Genomic DNA, 21,711 nt, shown 5'->3' with positions numbered 1-21,711 from the left:
AAGAGTTCCTACCCGGTGGTTCTCAGTAGCAACTGGTTGGCGGGACACAACCCAAGCATTGATTGGGAACAAAGGCGGGTTGTATTTGGAGCCCCCCAGTGTGAGAGACACGGCTGGGACAACTTGCCCGGAGGCGAGGGGGGGAATGCTGTCGTGCTGGAGGTGCACACGCTATCTCTGGAGTACAGTGACTTTGCTGATGTGTTTGAGGGGACGGACTGTGACTTGTTACCCCCTCACTGCACGACGGACTGTGCCATTGAACTGATTAAGCCGTAACTGATTAAGACATTAAGCCGTCCAAAGCCCGAGTTTATCCCATGAGTCCCCAAGAGAAGGCGGTACTGCGGGAATTCTTGGACAAGAACTTGGAGCTGGGATTCATACAGCCATCCAAGGCTGCGTTTTCTTCTCCCTGCTTCTTTGTGAAGAAGAAGGGAACCTCTGATCTCAGACTGTGTGTAGACTATAGGGGGCTTAACGCGATTACAGAGACTAACGCCTATCCCATTCCCTTAATCCCGGACCTCCTGAGTACTCTCCAGGAGGGTTGTGTATTCTCAAAACTTGACCTGGCGGAAGCCTTCTACCGGGTCCGGATTAAGGAGGGAGACGAAGCAAAGACAGCCTTTTCTTGTTGTTATGGTTTGTTTGAATTTTTGGTCATGCCGTTCAGTCTGTCTGGGGCATTGTCGTGCTTCATGCAATTAATTAATGAGATCCTGCACGATCTACTGTTTAAAGGGGTAATAGTTTATTTGGACGATATTCTGATTTTCTCCAGGGACTCCGAAGAACACCGAGAGTTGGTGCGAGAGGTTTTGCATTGTTTAAGGGAGAACCATTTGTATGCTAAGCTGTCGAAATGTGCGTTCAATCAGGACCAGTTGTCGTTTCTCGGATATGTTGTATCCCCCCAAGGGTTGATCATGGACCCCAAGAAGGTTCAGGCGGTATGGGAATGGGAACCCCCCAGAACTCGCAAACAGGTTCAGCAAATCTTGGGGTTCGCTAATTTTTACAGAAGTTTTATCCAGGATTTCGCCCAAATAGCCTTACCAATCACCGATTTGCTTAAAACCAAAGGGAAGGGGCAAGAGGCCACCTTTGCACAGTACCAGGTGCCTTGGACTGACCGGTGTCAGGTGGCTTTTGAGACTCTTAAGGAACGCTTTCCCTCCGAGCCCGTGCTGGCTCACCCAGATTGTTCCAGGCAGTTCACCCTTCAGGTAGACGCCTCGGAGAAGGCGATGGGAGGTGCACTCCTTCAGAGGGATGACCAAGGGAGGCTTAAACCCTGTGCATATTTTTCCAAGAAATTCTCTGGGCCAGAGCTCAACTGGCCAATTGGAGAGAAGGAGGCCATGGCAATTAAGCATGCCCTCACGGTTTGGCACAGTTCCTGGAGGGGGCGGCTGAACCTTTTGAGGTCTGGACAGACCATCGGAATCTTGAGGCTATTTTGGGTCAGCGAAAGCTGTTCGCCAAACAGCTACGCTGGGCAGACTTTTTCTCCAAATTTCGTTTCACCATTAAACACATGCCCGGGAAGGAAAACTGCCTCCTTACATTTGCCACATTGAACTTCATTTGCCACATTGTTAGTCACTCAGCCTATGCAGAGAGATCCTCCTGGAACTTTTCACAGTCCAGCGACCTGAATCATCATCATTTATATATCTATTTCTCAAGTATGGCCCCCATCTTAGTAGACCAAACACTGAACATGAGTCAGCAATGTGATGCGGTAGCTAAAAAGGCAAATGCGATCTTGGGCTGCATCAACAGAAGTATAGTGTCCAGATCATGTGAAGTGATGGTATAGCTTTGCTCTGGTTAGACCTCACCTAGAGTACGGTGTTCAGTTTTGGGCACTGCAATTTAATAAGGATGTAGACAAGCTGGAACGGGTCCAGAGGAGGGCAACAAAGATGGTGAGGGGTCTGGAGACCGAGTCCTAGGAGGAAAGGCTGAAGGAGCTGGGTATGTTTAGCCTGAAGAGGAGAAGACTGAGAGGGGATATGATAACCATCTTCAAGTACTTGAAGGGCTGTCATATAGAAGATGGTGCTGAGTTGTTTTCTGTTGCCACAGAAGGTCGGACCAGGGGTAAGCCCTTGGCCCGAAGAATCCCCAAAAGCAACAACCCAGACAGGTGGTCCTAAGGCAAGTTGACTTTATTGGAAATCAAACGGGTTAACAGTGCTTGCAAACTAACTAAGCCAAGAATGGCTGGTTGGCGCAAATCAGTAATATATATTAGCATAGCTGATATGGCAGGTTGGCATAGTAACTCAGTCTCCCACGGGAGAGGAATGTACGAGATAGTGTCCATTAGAACAACAAAGCGAGGCAGCTGCAAGAAGCCGCGAGAAAGTCAAAACAACTCAGAGGAGCCGAGGAGCCGAGAATCGTCGAGAATAGGCCCGCTCCTGACACCAGTACCAACGGGTTTAAATTAAATCAAAAGAGTTTCCTTCTAGACATTAGGAAGAATTTTCTAACAGAGCAGTTCCTCAGTGGAACAGGCTTCCTCAGGAGGTGGTAAGCTCTCCTCCCCTGGAGGTTTTTAGGCAGAGGCTAGATGGCCATCTGTCAGCAATGCTGATTCTATGACCTTAGGCAGTTCATGAGAGGGAGGGCATCTTGGCCACCTTCTGGGTATGGTGTAGGGGTCACTGGGTGTGTGTGGGGGAGGTAGTTGTGAATTTGTTGCATTGTGCAGGGGGTTGGACTAGATGACCCTGGTGGTACCTTCCAACTTTATGATTCTATCTGCAGATATCTAAAAACACTTGTATTTAATACAAGTGTTTAATACACTTGTATTAAACTTATTTTCTGCAAAGTTAGATCACCCCCCAAGTTTGCAGAAAAATCTGAAATTAAAAAAACTGGGAGGTTTAACCCCCCCAAAATAGTATTCTCTGTGCATGAGTGGAGAACACTCTTTCCTACCTTCAGTGTGGTCTTTGGCAGTTGCAGTGGATCCCAGTAGCCACACTGGGCCCAGCATCAGCTATGGTGGAGCCTAGGCGATGCAGCAGCTGCCTCAGAGCCCGGGAGCCGTGGCGGGCCCGGCAGTAGCAAAGCAGCCCGGGAGCCACAGAGGGCCCAGCAAGAAAGGGGAGATGGGACCCCCACCTGGAATCTTGCAGACTCTCACTTGTATATATTCAAATAGGGAAGTTGGCCAAATCTGAAGATATTTAAAGCCAGAGAGGGGACCTGTGAACAGACATGACAGATCTTTCTACAAACGTGAAAAATGCCCCAGGTTTGCAGAAAAATTGGAAATCTAAACAAAATTATGTTGGGGAGTTTAAAAAAACCCAAAGGATAAAAGGACCACCTGGAGCTTTAGGGAATGGATGTATTCAGTGGCTGTTACTAGGTAGCGACAACAGGATTGGTTTCTGTCAGTAAAAGGCAGGAGGGATGAGGCAAGTCCCTTTTCAGGGCTGTTTTAGCCTTTGAGGGAGGACTCATTGGGGCCAGACCCAGTGACAACCACTGGGTAACTTGCTACCACTCAATTTGCACAGCTCACCTAGGCCTGGTTGCTTGCTACTGTTCAACCAGTGTGGTTAGAGTTTCAGACTAGACCTTGAATCCCCGTTCTGCCCTGGAAACTCTCCGAGTGACCTTGGGCCAGTTACACATGCTCAGCCTAACTAACTTCACAGGCAGGGCCAAGATTGACCGTTGAGAGCACCCGGACACTTCCTGGTGGGCTGATGCCCCCCCCCCCGCCAGCCAGCCCTCTGACAGAAGGGCCGACTCCCACCCACTGAAGCAAGGCAGACATTGACAACCGGCTGAGCCCCTCACAAGGAGAGTAAAATATCCTTGCGAGATGATGCAGCATGCTGTCAGCAATCCAACTTCTGGAATCACACTGGCCAGTTTCTCACGCTCACAAACACAGGCAGTGAAGCAGACAGAACCTCTTGTGATCTTCACCTTTTGTGGTTGTTGTTCTTTTTCCTTTGCAGGAGTCAAGCAACGGCCCACCTTTGGCACCATGCTTGGAATCCTTGGCTTAGGGAGTCTTGCACTCCTAATATTCTGACCTTGTCATCGTATGAGAGGTATTGGTTGCCTCTCCTGGCTATAAATCAAATAAAATAAAGCGATAAAATAAATACCCTTCTACTAAGAAGTGCGGGGTGGGGTGGGGGAGCTATTGCAACTTTGCAATGTGTAGCGGCCATGCTGCTGGCGGGGTCGAGAATTCCTCTGCCATCCCACACGCCCAAGTGTGAGACTGAAGAAGAACATTTATTAAGCCACCTTCCTTCCTGCTGGAGCTCAGAGGAATGGGACCTGGCTTGGCCTCGGCGACACCTGGGCTGGTGCCTGCCTGTCACCCCTGCGAAGGGAGAGAGGTGGAGAGGAATGGGGGAGGGTGCGTGCAGGTAGAAATGGGCCACTTCATTAGAAAAGGGGTTGTTGTTTTTTGCTTTCTGCTCTTCCACATGTTCAGTGAAATCTCTCGATTTCACAGGCTGGCCTGGCAACATCAGCCCTCCAGACCGCTCCTTTAAGACCGTGTCTCTGCCAGCAGCTAAGAGTCTTTGTTCTTCTCTGGAGCCCACAACGTGGAAAGCCTTGTTTGCTGCCTCCACTGCTCCCTTCAGAAGGCCAGCAATGTTCCTTAGAGCCCCGGTTCTCAACCTCTCACGCCCCACCAGCCACTCTGTCAGAGAACTTGGGTGTCCCACCATGACAGGAACAGAAAGCCCACTTTTTCTGAGAATGATATTTATATGTTTACAGGCATTATGTTATTATATTTAACATTTATGGTAAGTTTTAAGATTTAAAAAAATGCATTTTATTGCTATGGCTTTAAAACAAACCAAAATGAAGAATTTCATTAGTAGTAAAAATAGTAATCACACTGTGGAGTATAATTTGTGGTACTATAATTGTGAAATGCAGACCAAGGGAACATCTGAAGCACAACAGATAATCCATGGCAGATAGGCATGGCACATCAAACCCACTTGCTGGTGGACAAGAGGAACTGCTGGGGGTGGGCAAATTAGGAGAAACACCACGTGTCCCAGGTTATCACCAGCATGCCAGAAGGCCACAGCTAGATAACCCATAGAAAGTAGGGTTGGCAGAAGATGGTACGTCATGGTTGCAGGTGGAGGGAGAACGACTTCTTAGCAACTGTTATGAAAACTGTGTGCCACCCAGACTACTTCTGCATCCCTCTGGCAATGCACACATCTCTGGTAGAGAACCACTACTCGGAAGGAGCGGGTACGGGCAATGGCTGCCAGATCTTTCTCCTTCTCAGCACTGGTTTCCTTGCCAGGCCGGGCCATGCTCCGCCCAGGGCCCGCAGGGGCAGACTGTGATGCCGAGGGAGACAGGAGGAGCAAAGGGTTTGCCAGCTGCTTTAGAAAGTCTTTCCGCTCAAACCCTCCCCACTCCGTGCACCTGGTTTGGGCTCCAGGGCTTCATTGGGCAGTGGCCACCTTAATAATGGAAGGGATTTAGCATCTCCACCCCCCAAAAAAGCCACAGAGCAGGTGGCCCCCCTCAACACTTCCTTGCCTAATGTCCTAAAAGATTGGAGAAAAGACTCCGTGTGCACACCCCTGCAGTGCTGGTCCCAGCCGCAGCATACATCTCCTTCACTGCGGTAAGGCACCCAAATGACACAGAGAAGGCAACAATGTTCATCTTTCTGGTTTAAGCCCTAATTATCCTACTGGTCCTCCAAACAGTTGGGGGGGCATGCATGGTAAAGTGGTGCTAGTTCGCCTTACACTGTGGACCGTGTGCAAGTCTGCCTTTAACATGCTTTTTTGCTATTTGCAAAAGAGGGAAAGAAACTTAGTCCTAGCCCCAAAGTACCACCCTCCTGTCAGACACAGCAGAGTGAAGAAGAGGACAGAAGCCACGTCCCCTGGCATCTGCACGAGATCTTGTTGGCTTCGAGGATGTTGTGGCCACGGGAGCCATTCCGTTGTCTGCCAAGACCACTTAGACACTGAAGTGCATTAAAACTGCCCCTCGCCTGGCCCGGCAGCAGCTTTGCCAGGGGTCTGGTAGCCCAAGAAGGTGCAGTAGATACAAAGGAACGAAGTATTTATTGTTCAAAAGCTTTTCTACAAATCACGCAGCACCGTACAACAAAGACACGGAAAGATGGCACGGGAACCTCCCTCTCTCATCACCTGCCCCTTTCCAGAGGCTCAGGAGACGCTTGGTCCAGCAGCCTATGAAAGGATAGGGCATCAGACACGGACCAGGAGAACGGCAGAGTTGTTGCTGACAGAGGACCCCTTCTCAGTAGCAGGCTCTCCTCGTCCCCAGCTCCAGCCTGATTTGGGGGGGGTGGGTGAGGGAAAAACTTGACTGCAACCTCACACCGAAGTGCATGTAGAAGACATTTGTGCATGTGCGTGTATGACAGACCTCCCGGTTGATAGGTAGGTCAGGCAAAGGGACTGCATTTCTTTCTCTCTTTTTTTGCCCCTTCTAGCCACACTCCCTCTGCCATCTCCGGCTCCCTCGGCCGTCTGCACCCACAGCGGTCTCTGGGAAAGCTGCTGCTGCTACCAGCAGGTCAGAGCCCCCGCCAAGATACTGGTGGAGTAGCAGCTGCTCTTTTCACACCTTGGGGCAGGGGCTGTGGCTCAGTGGGAAAGCATCTCCTTGACATGCAGAAAGTCCCCAGTTCAACCCCCAGTCTTTCCAGTTAAAAGGATCGGGTAGGAGCTGGAATGAAAGACCGCCACCAGGGACTGAAGAGTGGCTGCTGCTCAGAGCAGGCAACACACGGATGTTGATGGAGCAAAGGGTCTGACTCAGCGGCAGCCAGCTTCATTTGTGTGTACATGAGTTAGAAAGTGAACTGAGGGGCCATGGCTCAGTGGAAGAGCCTCTGCTTGGAACGCAGAAAGCCCCAGGTTCAATCCCCTGCAGCACCTCCAGTTGAAAGGATCAGGGAGGTGACCCAAAAGACCTCTGCCTGAGACCCTGGAAAGCCACTGCAGGCCAGAGTAGACAATACTGACCTTGATAGAACAATGGTTTGATTCAGTAGAAGGCAGCTTCACATGGTCGCCTTGCTTTCCAGGAAGACCAGAAGACTTCCTTTGGCAAGGAGAGGAGGAAGGCTGAGAGACAGCCCCCCCTCCCCATGCAGCCTCAGGGCCAAGCTACAGGTTAACCAGCAGCCTCATCTCTGAAGGAAAGGCAGACTTTTGTAGGCAGCCGTTTGCAGGAGAAAATATGTGGGAGGCCAGGGGAGCACAGCCCATTTCCTAGCTTGCTCCTTTCCCATTGCAGTTTTTGGCTCCATGGTTGCCCCAACAATCATCTGTTTGAAGGCTGCCACTGCACAACCAACCACAGCAGAGATGCTCTGGCCATGGGTGCCGGCCTCCACGCCTCCCTTCCTCCAAGACTCACTAACTTTATTTTTACAAGAAGGCACAGAGGTGCAAAAGCTGTTGTGCACATGCATTAGCAACAGCCTGTTTTTTACACCTGCAGCTTCAGGAATATATTGGCGTAGACTTGCCTCCTCCGCTAGTTCTCTGTACATACGAGATGACTGCGTTGTCCTGGGGCCCCCATGCAAGGAGTAATCGTGCTCAGTGGAGCTCTGTGCTATTCGCTGCCTCCATCGGACCAGCGTTTGCAAACTACAGGAACTGCTGCCAAGAGATCTGGCACTGGGCATGATTTTGGACAGGCCATTATTCAGGTACCCGCTGGTTTGCCATTCTTCTGGGAGTCCAAAGAGCAGCCCACATTTTGCCATTTACACATCCGCTACTCTTACACACGCGCACGTGCACAGTGGTCTATGCAGCACCCACGTGGTTACCCTCAGAGATCAGATTGTGCTCTAAGTGCAAACGGCACTTCAAGGACTGGCTGCTCCTGAACAACCCTTAATTTCCTGCTCTCGTTCACTGACTCCCCATTCAGGGGACATCTGATCTGCCCCCCCCCAAAACACACCAGCTCCAGGGTTGCTCCCTCTAGCCAGCCAATCCTCTAACAGTTTACCAGCTTAGTTGGCAGGAGGTGGGGCTGTGGCTCAGTGGAAGAGCCTGTGCTTGGCTCGGCATCCCGGCATCCCCAGCTAAAAGGACGGGGGAATCCAGGTGAGGCAGAGGACCCTCTGGGGACCCTGGAGGGCCACTGCTGATCAGGAGACAGTACTGGCCTTGGCAGGGAAAGTGGAGTGGGACAGCCACACACACAGCACTCATTCCCTTGCACTTGGACACAAAGCATATCTGTGAACACTCACAATTATTTGAAAGCGAAAGGAGGACAGCAAATTCTTAGTTGACGGTGAACTAAGAGAAGCCTGGATTTCTGCACAAGCCACAAGAGCACCCACCCTCTGCTTTGGGGATGAGAAGTGAAAAACATACTGAGACCTTGAGTTGGACCCACAGAAGAGTTCACAGAAGGCCATGGAGGGCCGAGGTGAGTCTCTCCCGTCCCTGCTTGCTCTTGCAATCCCCACCCGGTGGTGTTTCTCATTCAGGAGGCCCTCCTGATGCCCAGGCAGGAGCCTGAGGCTGGAGAAAGAGCTGCCCCACCAGCATCTTTTGTGCAGTCTTCTGCAGGCTCCAACCCACCACACCCACATTATCCCCCCACCCCGCTTAGGCTGCGCAGAGGAGGAGCGCTTCTCCCTCTGCATCTTTCACAAAGGGCGAGCCCACACTGCTAGCTTCAGCTTGGTCACCCTGAATTTGGACCAGTGGCAAGAGGCGTTTTCAGTGGTGTGACGTGGTGTGGTAGGTGTTGCAGCACCAAAGATGGCCACAGTGTATTTCCACTACTGCGCCATTTCTCTCCTCTCTGGACTGTCAGCATGGACCTCTGCACAGCACGGCCACTCGGCATTCCAGCCAGCCGCCCCCGACACACGAGACGGGTGACCTATTCAGATTCCCTCCCTTCCATCTGGAAAGCAGCACCCAAACACTGATGAGCGGAGGGGAAAGAAGCGCCTGGCACCCTCTTCAGTAAGGGCCAGGCTCCATGTTCTGCTCACGGCCTCGCTGCAAACAGGCCACCACCCGGCCGGCCGGCCAGCCAGCCTGCCTCTCCCCAGCCCTGACATTCGGCAAGTGGCATCAGGGCAGAGCGGGCCAATGACTTGTGCCTTCCTTGCACAGTAAATGGGGTGGTGACCTTGTCCCCAGCCCCAAGAGAGAGTGTCCCACCGTGAGAAGCCTGGCATTTGCTGCCCTGATGCTAGAACAGCTGAAGTCCCTTGTGGCTGTGAGGCAGGGGAGGAGCAGCCGCGATCACACCCAAGAGGCTTGTGGGGGGGGGGGGCAATCTGTCTATCCTGGGAGCCCACCGCAAGGGCCCAGCGCCCAGCAGCCAAGACAGCCCTTCAGCAGGCCTGGTCTAGGGCTCTGCCAGCCCCAGGTCAGCCTGAGCAAAAGGGCCCGGTAGCTTTGCCAGGCCGGAGGGACGGGCAAGGAACAATATGCCGAGGGCAAGCCCCTTCCTCAGTCATCTCTCCTGGCCAGAGTGGAACAACTGATCTCCAGCCCAAAAAAGGGTGGCTCAGTGGTGCAGCTCTACTTTGGGGCTTCCACACGTTTTGGCCAAGGAAAAAAGTCCCCAGACTCCTCAGCCCAACCCTGGCTCCCTGGGGCACTGGGCAGAGTGTTGCCGTGTTTGCCCCTCAAAGCCCCTGCCTCTTGCTGGGCCAGGGCTGGCCTCCTTGGAATAAACTCCCAGGGAGAAGGCACCAGAAGCCAATCTTCACTTGTGTCTTCCGTGGGCAAGGGGAAGCTGGGTGGTGGCCCAGCCTGCTTCTGGCCTGGCCTTGGAAAAAGAGGTTGGAGCCAGTGGAGTGGGACTTCGGTGCCGCCCCACCCAGACTACCAGGGAGCCAGACACACATTCCCAGCTCTGCCACTCCCTTCAGCCATGCTGAACCGAGCGTGCTGCAATCCCCACCCCTCCCTGCCAATTCCAGCTCTCTGCAGCCCTCACAGACCCAGAGACCTGTCCCTGGTCACCTGGCCACAAATGCCCCATCAAGTGAGGAGGCAGGGTGGAGCACAATCAATGCGCAGCAACCCCAGTCAGCACCGCCTGCCACCACTGCCCTGTCCCCCAGAATGAGTGAGGGGCCAAAGGGTCCGTGTGCGCGCAGGCCTCGTTCGCCAACAACAAATGAAGTGCGTGAAATGCGAGTGGAAACCTTGCTGTCTGGTCTGAGGAGAAGCAGGCTTCGGAGGGGAAAACCACCCAAAAGCCAGCCAGACTGGAGCTGCTGGGGGTGCCTCCTCGGCCAGGCATGAAGCAGGTCCATTCTCGAAGGGGTACGTGATGCACCCCGGGAGACCCTGCCTCAGCAGCTTATGTGTTGCGCACCCCAAGTGACTGTTCCAGCTCCTGCCGTCGCTGCTGGATCTGAAAGAGAAAGACAGCGGCTGTGTTTGTCTGGAGATGCTGGCCGGCCCGCCGGCCCGCCCACCCATACTGTCTCTCCTCTGGGGCCTTACCTTACAGTAGAAGTATCTGCTTACAGCCTCCTGGGACCAGGGCTCATGGTAGAACGCGGCTCGCCGCTCTTCCTCGGGATTCCCAACCACATCCGTCATCACCTGCAATGCAGAGGGAGCTCAGCACGCTGGCTGCAATGCCAGGAAAGTGGCATCAAGAGCCCAGATGGGCTTTGTTCACCTCTCCTGGAGCTCTTCTTGGCCTCGGGACTGGGCTGAAAAGCCCTGAACAACCTGACCCAAAGGAGGCAGAAGGGTCATTTCCTTCTCCACAAGTCTACCCAAACCCTGGTGTCGCAGGGCACAAACCCTATGTGCGATAGCCATCACTACATCCACCAGCATTCAGACCCTACAACTTAACTACTCAATGAGTATGAGTATGAATCTTTCTATCCTTTATTGAAAAAGGGCATGATTCTTTTTACTAAACAAGACAGTATAAAATAAAGAACTAAAATTAATGAACTTATACAGAATGTAATTAAACAGACAAGAACGATCAATTCTCCTAACACTATTTTAATGCATATGAAAACTAGTTGTCCGTTTGAACAAATCAGAATTCAGTCTCTTATTCATTGCCCTTAAGGAATATCAAATAAGCCAAAAGTGTCCCTATATCTTGCCAAGCAGGGGTCCTTCAATCTCTGATAGCTGAGCTTCAGTCCAAGGAAAATCTGATTTGGTCTTCAGACTCATGCAAAGTTATAGAGAAAACTTATCTATCTGATTAATCTCTGAAGTCACTTATCACAATCATGTGACTATTTCTAAGTGGCTTCATTAAGCATATCTATTATGCAGGCGCATAGGCCCCCGTGGGTGTACGGCTGCATGGACCCCACGGTGTGGGCACTGCGGTCTGGCACACTGGCAACCAGTGATGTCACTGGGTGTGTGTGTGCGGGGGGGGGGGAGATAGTTGTGAATTCCCTGCATTGTGCAGGGGGTTGGACTAGATGACCCTAGTGGTCCCTTCTAACTCTATGATTCTATGATGTTTGAAGCCCTCTTCCCTTTGCTCTGAGTACCCACCCAAACTACGGAGCAGAGAGGGCTCCTCTCTCAGCAGCCAGTGGTCATGAGAGGGAAGAGTACCGGAGGTAAGCCAAGATGCTCCATCGGGCAACATGACAGTTTAGGATTTTGTTAACCACACAGGCCTTCTCCTTTCTGTCAGCTCTCAAAGTCAGAGAGAAAATGTACCTTCAAGTCCCTGCTCTGAGACCGCAGAAGATCTTGGATGTACCCTTTGGGGTCTTTGGAGAAGCTCAACATGAAGTCTCGCTGTATCTTCAACTGGTTGATGGATTCGATTGTCTCATGAATCTGAACAAGGAAGCAAATTAGGAGTGATTTGCACCCAGTGCCCAAACTAAACTCTTCAATCACTATGTAACACATGGAGCTGAACTGCCAATACTCCACCAGTAGTGCCCTGTGGGAAAACGAGAACCCCCCATACCAGGTCAGATTTATTTATTTAGTTTACTTCAATTATAAGTCCCAAGTGGCTGACATGGTTCTCCTCTCCTCCATTTTATCCTCACAACAATCCTGAGAGGTAGGTTAGGTTGGGCACGTGTGACTGGCCCAAGGACACCCTGCAAGATTCCATGGCAGAGGGGGGATTTGGACCCAATTCTCCCTGGCTCATGACCTGGCCTACTAGGTTTAACTACCTGTACCACCCCCACCCGCATTAGCAAGATAATAAAACACTAATGTAGGACAGCTCTTTGGGTCTCTTTGGGGGGTTCACAGGTTGTTGTGATTCCCATGACAACAACTCACCTTTGTCAAATGAACCAGGGTTATGCCAGAATGACGAAGAAGAAGAGTTGGTTTTTATATGCTGACTTTCTCTAGCTTTTAAGGAGAATCAAGCCGGTTTACATTCACCTTCCCTTCCTCTCCCCACAACAGACACCTTGTGGGGCTGAGAGAGTTCATAGAGAACTGTGACTAGCCGAACTGTGCCATGGGCAGGGGGTTGTCCTACAAACAAGGGTGGCATGTTTGGCCCTTGTACTGGCAACAGGGGCCCTGCTGCCCCTTAGCACCCTTTTCCCCTGTAAAATGCCCAAGCTCAGATTTGGCTTCAGATATTATTATACCACAGAATCTCATAAGTTACCAGGGAAGAGCAAGAAGAACTGAGGATCAAGCCCAGGTATCACAGAAGTGTCAATAAAGGTTGGAAGGAAAGCTGTTGGGAAGGAAAGCTGTTTTCTCCCTCCCCGGTTCCCCTTCAGGCTGAAATGAGTTCTTTTCTCTGCCCCAAAGTGAACCAGGCAGGGTTGAGGAGCTCCCCCAAAACACAGCCAGCTAAAAGGATGGCTGCTGGCTAAAATGGATTTAAAAGCACGTTGAACCAACAGGCGGAAGGCAGCCCTCTTGCCAGCTCTCTGAACCGTTCTGCTTGCGGGTTTCCCTGGGGCATCTTACTGGCCACTGCTGGAAACAGGGTGCTGGACTAGATGGCCCAGTGGTCCGATCCAGCAGAACCACACTTCTACCCTTCTGCCTCAGAGCCAGGGGCCCCACACCCTCTCTCTGGCTTGCTTCACAGTCACAGCGGCATCCGCAGCTCAAACCCCAAAGGGCCAAGCTGGTCTCCCCAGAGTACCTTGTTGTCCAGGGCTGTGATCTCTTGCTGATTTGCAGTGGAGAGAAGGAAGCCGCTCATCTGTCCTTTCAAGGGATCCTCAACTTCCACGTCGATGTCATAGCAAGCCGTCTTCTTCTGGTCATTGGGGTCCACACTGGGGGAGGAGGGGATGAAGCAAAGAGCATTCACAGCCACAAGACACACCAAGCGTTTGGATCTAAGAAGGGGGATCCCAGAACTGAGATGCACACCAGGAAGCGACATTCAGAGGCAGCCCACTCCTTGCCCTAGTGGCAAAGCTGATTTTGTAAGCCCAAAGCCACCAAGGGGAGCCTGTCTGCAGACCTCCCATCACAGTTTGAAACTGCACCTGCTGACTACAATTGATGTGTTTAAAAGAGTGACATCCCACGCTTCTCCTCAACAATGGGACCGAGTTGGTACGGCTCTGTTGGGTGAGTCCAAAAACAGGGGCAGTTTTTGTGCCGAATGAAGCCGGTAAAAGGCACTTTTCGCCACCAGGTTTACTAGGTTTTCATCCAGATGGGCAGGACTGAACAGAACTCCCCAGCTCTTAATGGAGTCTGTTACTGATAAAGCCACACCATCCAAGGAGGGTAGCACAACTCCCTTCAAAATCTCACCCTTCCCAATCCACATCACCTCCACATGAAGATCAAAAGCTTTGTCACATTGCTCCTCAGCCATTCCACCACAGCTTCTGGGTGCAGTCATAACTCAGAGACTCAGGTTGCTTTTGGGGGCTTACTCTGTGATGCTTAGCTGGGCATCCGCAGCATATTAATGACAGCCCGTGCCAAAGCTTTGGGCATGCTTAGTCAGTGTGGCCTTGCCCAGATGCCAAATAATGGTGGCGACCAGGCCAAGCCCTGTAGTACTCCGCAGGAGAGCTCCTGTGACATAGGGGTAGCATCATCAATAACCACTTTCTGCATATGGTACACTATTTTAGTATCATAGGGAAGGGGCAGTGGCTGAGTGGTAAAGTATCTTCCTGGCATGCAGAAGGTCCCAGGTTCAATCCTCGGCATCTCCAGTTAAAACTGACAAGGTAATAGGTGATGTGAAGGACCTCAGCCTGAGACCCTGGAGAGCCGCTGCCAGTCTGAGTGGACAATTTTGATTTTCATGGACCAATGGCCTGATACAGTAGAAGGCAACTTCGTGTGTTCATATCTCTGATATCAATGCCATAGTATGGAAAGCTGCTCATAAATCCAGGAAGATGGACAAAAGAAGCATTGCCTTGGTCTACTTGAAAATGGAGACCTTCACCAGAGCAACCAAAGCCATCTCTGTGCTACAACCAGAGTCACAAGCAGAAAAACTGTACGCAGTCAGACATATAGGCTGGACTTTAGGAAAGCAAATTTTAACAAACTTAAACTTATGCTGGGTAGAATCCCATGGTCAGAAATACTTAAGGAGAAGGGAGTTCAAGAAGAGTGGGAGTTTCTTAAACATGAAACACTGAAGGCGCAATCACAAACCATTCCTTTGAGAAGGAAAAATGGGAGGAGCCTAAAGAGGCCAGGGTGACTCCATAAACAGCTTCTTTAAAAGAGTTGAGGAATAAAAAGGACTCCTTTAGGAAGTGGAAGCAGGGCCAAATAACTAGTGCTTGTAGGGAGAGTGTTAGGAAAGCTAAAGCTCAGTATGAGCTTAGGCTAGCTTTTCCTATGTACAGAGTAAGAATAAGAACAAGGACATGATAAGCCCATTGCGGGGACCAGAAAGTGCAATTGTAACAGGAGATGAAGAGAGGGCAGAACTGCTCAATTCCTACTTTTCCTCATTCTTTTTTTGCGAGGGAAACGGTGCTCAACATGGCATAAACAGAACACGTGATGAGGGAAGGGATTTGCAGCCTAGAATTGGCATTGGGGTAGTGCACAAAGACCTAGTTTCTTTAAATGAAACAAAGTCCTCAGGGCCAGATGCATCCAAGGGTACTCAAAGAACTTGCAGATGTAATATCTGAGCCTCTGTCCATTATTTTTTAGAAGTCTTGGAGTACTGGTGAGGTTTTAGAAGATTGGAAATGGGCACATGTTGTCCCCATCTTCAAGAAGGGGAAAAAGGAGAACATAATAATATTAGAAAAGCCCATCAAGTCCAGCAGTCTGTTCACACAGTGGTCAACCAGGTGCCTCTAGGAAGCCCACAAACAAGACGACCACAGCAGCATTTATCCTGCCCGTGTTCCACAGCACCCAATATAATAGGCCTGTTCCTCTGATCCTGGAGATAATAGGTATGCATCGTGACTAGCATCCATTTTTACCAGTAGCTATGAATATCCCTCTCCTCCATGAAGATGTCCCCTCTTAAAGCCTTCCAAGTTGGCAGCCAACACCACATTCTGGGGCAGGGAGTTCCACAATTTAACTAGGAGGACCCAGGTAACTACCGACCCATCAGCTTGACATCAATACCAGGAAAAGTTTTCGAACAAACCATCAGTCAGTCCTTGAGCATATAGAAAGGATGGATCTGATTACTAAGAGCCAGCACGGGTTTCTGAAGAACAAGTCATGTCAGACTAATCTTATCTCCTCTTTTGAGAAAGTTATTACCTTGCTGGATCAGGGGAATGCTGTAGACATAGTTTATCTTGATTTCAGTAAGGCTTTTGACAATGTTCCACATAATGTTCTTGTTGACAAATTGGAAAATCTGATTTACATCCTATTACTGTTAGGTGGATCTATAACTGGTTGACAGATCGCACCCGAAGAGTGCTTGTTAATGGTTCCTCATCCACTTGGAGAGGAGTGACTAGTGGAGTGCCTCAGGGATCTGTCCTGGGCCCTGTGTTGTTCAACATCTTTATAAATGATTTGGATAAAGGAATAGAGGGGATGCTTATTACATTGGCAGACGATAATAAATTGGGTGAGGTAGCAAATACGGCAGAAGACACAGCCAGGATACAGGATGATCTTGACAGGCTGGAGAATTGGGCTAAAACTAATAAAATGCATTTTAGTAAAGATAAATGTAAAGTTCTGCATTTAGGCAGTAAAAATCAAAATCCTAATTATAGGATGGGAAAGACTTGTCTTAGCAGTAGTGTGTGCGAAAAGGATCTTGGGGTCTTAGTAGGCCAAACACTGAACATGAGTCAACAGTGTGATGTGGTAGCTAAAAAGGCAAATGCGATCTTGGGCTGCATCAACAGAAGTAGTGCCCAGATCACGCAAAGTGATGGTATCACTTTACTCTGCTCTGGTTAGACCTCACCTAGAGTACTGTGTTCAGTTTTGGGCACCGCAATTTAATAAGGATGTAGACAAGCTGGAGGAAAGGTTTTAGGAGCTGGGTATGTTTAGCCTGAAGAGGAGAAGACTGAGAGGTGATATGATAACCACCTTCAAGTACCTGAAGGGCTGTCATATATAGGATGGTGCCGAGTTGTTTTTTGTTGCCCCAGAAGGTCAGACCAGAACCAACGTGTTAAAATTAAATCAAAAGAGTTTCTGTCTAGACATTAGGAAGAATTTTCTAACAGTTAGAGCAGTTCCTCAGTGGAACAGGCTTCCCGGGAGGTGGTGAGCTCTCCTTCCCTGGAGGTTTTTGAGCAGAGGCTAGATGGCCATCTGTCAGCAATGCTGATTCTATGACCTTAGGCAGTTCATGAGAGGGAGGTCATCTTGGCCATCTTCTGGACACTGGGTGTGTGTGGGGGAGGTAGTGTGAATTTCCTGCATTGTGCAGGGGGTTGGACTAGATGACCCTGTTGGTCCCTTCCAGCTCTTCTATGGTCCCTTCTATGAGTTAGCCAGAAAACCCTGGAGTTGTGCTGCTACCACACAATTACTATTCCCACAAAAGTAGATTAGAAACTGGTCTACAATTGGCCAGAATCCCTTTGTCTAACCAAGGTTTCTTTATTACTAGATGAATCACTGCCTCTTTCGGAGGTTTGGGGAAATCTCCTTCTGGGAAAGACATAGTGATCATCTTACCTTTCACTAGGCTCCTCACTCTTTTTAGCCAGCCAGGAGGGGCAGGGATCTAACCTTGTGGATATTTTCTGGTGGACAGCTGTGTTAGACGGCAGTAGCCAAACACCATTTGAGTCCAATAGCACCTTCAAGAACAACACCATTTTCCAGGGAATAATACGCTTTTGTGAGTCAAAGCTGACATTGCCAGTTACCTGACAAAGTGAACTGTGACTCACAAGAGCATATACCTTGCCAAATTTTGTTGGTTTTTAAGGTGCCTAAGGACAAGAACCTCTGTGCTTCAGAGCCTCTGCTACCCGATCTGCTTGTCAACGGGCCCCAACATCAGAGCACACCTGAGAGATTTGGAGCCACAAGAGACCAAGCTACCCCCCCCCAGACACACACACACACATACACAGTTTGCTGGCCACAATTCAGCTGCTGCAATGGGAGCCGCTATCTCGGCCACCTCACAGGCCTTCTCCCCATGAATTCCACAGCAGCAGGTTCCTCCTGCAGGGAAGAGGGGCTCCCGACACTTTTCCTCTCTCTGAAGGGTCCTCAGCTCTGAGCTGAACCGAGGGGCTGGGGGCCCTCAGCGCCCCACAGTGCCAGCGGTGACGCCCCGAGCTTGGCTTGGGAAGACTGCTGGAGCGGTCGGGCAAGGCAGCGGCCACTGCAACCTGCCGCCTCTCTGCACAGTGAACGGAGGTGAGCTTGAAGCCTTGCACCTCCCCCCTCCTCCACTGCCCTGAAAGAGCAGAAAGCTCCCTTGATGCTGGACAAGTTTGCATCTTAGTCCTCCCAGTCTGTTTGGCAGGGGACAGACCCATTGGGGCAGGGCTCCTCCGCCCAAGCAACAAGAGGGGGGACAGGCCACCCTGCCTGATGACATAAGATGTACCTACCAGAGGCCAGGAGTAGCAGTGGACTGGCCAGCCTGGCAGGGCACGGCGCAACAGGGAGACAGCTGCCTTCGCTTTGGAGGCTAAGGCAGGGGCACACCTGAGAGAGGCGCTTGCCCGTGCCGAGGCAGGAGTGGTGGAGTGGGGAGGCCTACCTGATGATGTGGTTGATGACAATGGGGTCTGGTGGCAGCAGCAGGTTAGTGAGTCTCTGTGGGATCTCAGAAAATTTGAGCCGTGGGCAGTCGAAGATCTGAAAAGGGAGACAGAGAGAGAGAGAGAGAGCCTGGCATCAGGAGGCAGCTGATGGGGGAAGGCAGCTGAATCACCACCTGCCGCTTGGCCCTCTGGAGACCATCCTTTATATCAGAGGCAGAAGACAGAGCAATCAGCAACGAAGGGTGGAGGAAAGGGTCTCCGGACTCAGGTCTCTTTTGTCCAGAGCAGATGGGAAACTGATTTCCAGGAAGGAAGAGATGGGTGGTCATAAAAAGGAAGGCTCTACCTTTGCAGGAGGGGCCCGGGGCAAGGTGTGTGTGTGTGTGTGTTTGTGTGTGAGCGAGCTCACTTGTGGTACTCAGAAGGTCTTGATGGCTGCAACGAAAACAAGCAATCAGGCTGAGTTTGTTTCACCTCCTCCCATGCTCAGTGGCAATTTGGTTTTTGGACAGGGGCTTGTGGGGGGGGGGTCCCAAGAGGGCTCCACCAGGTCACAACAAAACCAAATATCCAAAATATCCAAAGGTGCTGCAAAATCGGCTGGGGGTGGGCACCGTTTGTGCTCTGCTGCTGCTTGGCGGATTTACCCCTCGAGGGAGAAGAGCAGCTGCTCCCCCTCCTTATTTGCTCGCTGCCTCTCTAGTGGGCGTGGGGTGTGGGTGGGGAAAAAGCCAGCCTCCCTTTGGGTGAAAGCACTGGCAATCCCTTCTTGTTACTTTTGTGTTCCCCCCCCTCCATTCCTCAGGACTAGAGGAAGCAGCTGGAATCGGAGAGCAGGGAGCACGGGTTGTCCGCCCCCCACTCCCCGGGGGCCACCGGCGGGGGTGGGGGTAGGAAATTCCTGGAGATTTTGGGAGTGGAGCCTGGGGAGGACTGGGACCTCAGTGGGGTACAATGCCAGGGAGTCCACCCTCCAAGGCAGTCCTCTTCTCCAGGGGAACCGTAGTCTGGAGATGGGTGGTAATTCCGAGGGATCCCCAGCCCCCCCTCCCCTCTGGAGGCTGACAACCCTGGCGGCACACAGCAGAGCTGTGCAGGTGCATGCTACCAACGATGGATCGGGGCTAAGGGCAACGGCAGCCAGAACAGACCGTGAGCTATGGCCCCTCCCAGAGGGGAGGGCACGAATTCCTGCCACGCATTCCAGAGCCCCCTGGCCGGCAGCGCCAGCCACGCTCTGCGGTGGAGCCCCTAAGGGCCCTCCAGAGCCCGGAGTCAGCCTCACAAACAGGTCTGCCAGAGGCAAAGCAGGAGACCCCACCCCCCACCCCCCGGGCCGAAGGCTCTGGCGCGTGACCAGGGGAATGCTGGATTCACCTGCTGGAAATACTTGTCACAGTTGATGTACTCCTTGTCGTGGGAGTCTTGCAACTTGTTGGTCTTGATGTACTGCCACAGCGCCTGGATGATGGCGGAGCGTGTCTGCGTGTGGATCCCCAACAGGCGCGCCAAGCGGGGGTCAAGTTTAAATTGTGGTGGCTGGAGGAGGAGGAGAAAGAGACCCAACAGTTGTCAGGAGTGGCGCTTGCATGTGCCTCACGGCCTCTTTGCAAGACTCGACCAGCGTCGCAGTAGCACTGATCTCATCCCCAGTACAAGGAGATACCTGTTAGCTATGTCATCTTTTGCCTGCAATTTTAGTTTTTAGCTGATGTAATGGGGGAAGTTTTTGGGAAAATTTGGGAAAGTCTGAAAAGGTTATTTTGATGAGATAGCTTCTGGTCTTCTATCTAGCTATTTCAGAAATGTATTCATCATGTGCCCAGTGCCGCAGAGGGGTAAGCTGCAGTACTGCAGTCCAAGCTCTGCTCATGACCTGAATTCGATCCCAACGGAAGTTGGTTTCAGGCAGCCGGCACAAGGTTGGCTCAGCCCTCCATCCTTCCGAGGTCGATAAAATGAGTACCCAGCTTGCTGGGGGTAAAGGGAAGACGACCGGGGAAGGCACTGGCAAACCACCCCGTAAACAAAGTCTGCCTAGAAAACGTTGGGATGTGACGTCACCCCATGGGTCAGGAATGACCTGGTACGTACACAGGGGACCTTTACCTTTACTTTTATTCATCATGGGATACAGTGCACAGATGTGTTTATGCTGACTTGCTTATTATGATAGCCAACCAGGTACTTAGCAAAAGTCACATGATTGTGATAAGTGACTTCAGAGATTGATCAGATACATAAGTTTACTCTATAAGTAAGAATGAGTCTGAGGACCAAATCAGATTTCCTTAGACTGAAGCTCAGCTATCAGAGATTGAAGGCCCCTTGCTTGGTAAGATATAGGGATCCTTCTGGCTTATTTGACATTCCTTAAGAGCAATGAATAACGGACTGAATTATGATTTATTCTAACAGACAACTAGTTTTAATATGCATTAAGATAATGATAGAATTGATTATATTTGCCTGCTTAATTACATTCTGTATAAGTTCATTAATTTTAGTTCTCTATTTTATACTGTCTTGTTTAATCAAAAGAATCTTTCCCCTTTTCAATAAAAGATAGAAAGATTCACACAGGTGTCAATTCATTTGCTGGTTACCTGAACAGAGAACCAAGCATATCCTGAGAAAAATATTGTATTATCAAAAAGGTTGGATGAGGTGTAAGCTCATGTGAATAGCAGCCAAGAGCAAAGCCTTGAGTTATTTTCAGTTCACAGCTCTCTGAAATTGTGAGCGAAAACCTCAATCGCTACAACTGCACACATCATCTATCGTATAACCCCCGCCCCCGGTTTGATAAAACAAAACTCACCCACCCCACACACACCTCCCATCATTTGTTTTCAAGCTGAAGCCCCGCCGGGGTGTGTGTGTGTGTGTGTTTTATGATGATGTCACAAGCACCCGGCCAATGAGTGTTCTGCTGATGGGATCTGAGACAATCAGCCTCCTGGGTCCTGACCCTCCAAGGACACTGGGCAAGAGTGTCGGGCCAGAGCACTTACCGGAGCAGAGCTTCTCCTCATTTGAGGAGCGTTTGGACTCTCTCTGCTTTACTTTCTGGCAATCTGGATTTTTGTGGAAGCATCCATTCCACCACACAAAGAGCCCACTCGAGAGGGAGGAAGCCTTCTGAGGCACGAGGGAGGCGTCAAACCTTGCTGAGTGGAGGGCGGCACTTCCCTGGGCGGGGTGTGAGTGCGCACTGAACAAGGGAGCATGCCAAGACGGGCCTTAGGCAGCTCAAACAGAGAAGTTCTTGAGATGACCTCTTGGCCTCCGGAGAAGGCAGCAGCAGCAGAAGCAGGGCTGGGCCAGTCCCTCACCACGGAGCCCCCTCCTTGTCTCCAGAAGTGGCTCCCATTGGACAATTCCCACAATCCCCTCATAGCTCAGCAGGCAAGCTGATGCGCCAGAAATTGTGTTCCAGCATCCCACCGCTCTTGCTGGCCTCCCTCCCTCCCCCTGCCTCAGTCTCCCCATCAGCAGCCTGGGAAGGAAAGCAGGGAGGCTGGCAGCAGGGTTGG

General features: G+C 51.0%; 2 protein-coding genes across 2 annotated transcripts in view; one reads left to right on the top strand and one right to left on the bottom strand.

The window, feature by feature from the left end:
- Positions 1 to 4,072, top strand: part of SUSD2 (sushi domain containing 2) — a 65,651-nt gene extending 61,579 nt beyond the window's left edge. The window contains exon 15 of the mRNA XM_056857196.1: positions 3,996 to 4,072. Coding sequence (XP_056713174.1) covers positions 3,996 to 4,072 — 77 coding nt within the window. The remainder of the gene's footprint in view (positions 1 to 3,995) is intronic.
- A 6,260-nt stretch (positions 4,073 to 10,332) lies between these two features.
- Positions 10,333 to 21,711, bottom strand: part of SMARCD3 (SWI/SNF related, matrix associated, actin dependent regulator of chromatin, subfamily d, member 3) — a 33,100-nt gene continuing 21,721 nt past the window's right edge. The window contains exons 8-13 of the mRNA XM_056857780.1: positions 19,553 to 19,714; positions 18,172 to 18,269; positions 13,156 to 13,291; positions 11,733 to 11,855; positions 10,524 to 10,625; positions 10,333 to 10,431 (exon numbers count right to left, since the gene is read on the bottom strand). Of these exons, the coding sequence (XP_056713758.1) occupies positions 10,378 to 10,431; positions 10,524 to 10,625; positions 11,733 to 11,855; positions 13,156 to 13,291; positions 18,172 to 18,269; positions 19,553 to 19,714 (675 nt within the window). The 3' untranslated portion in view covers positions 10,333 to 10,377. The remainder of the gene's footprint in view (positions 10,432 to 10,523; positions 10,626 to 11,732; positions 11,856 to 13,155; positions 13,292 to 18,171; positions 18,270 to 19,552; positions 19,715 to 21,711) is intronic.

Source organism: Euleptes europaea, chromosome 11, assembly GCF_029931775.1.
Source record: "Euleptes europaea isolate rEulEur1 chromosome 11, rEulEur1.hap1, whole genome shotgun sequence".
In the NCBI taxonomy this organism is placed as follows: Eukaryota; Metazoa; Chordata; class Lepidosauria; order Squamata; family Sphaerodactylidae; genus Euleptes; species Euleptes europaea.
The sequence above is the reverse complement of the archived record's forward strand: the minus strand, read 5'-3'. Positions and strand labels throughout refer to the sequence as shown.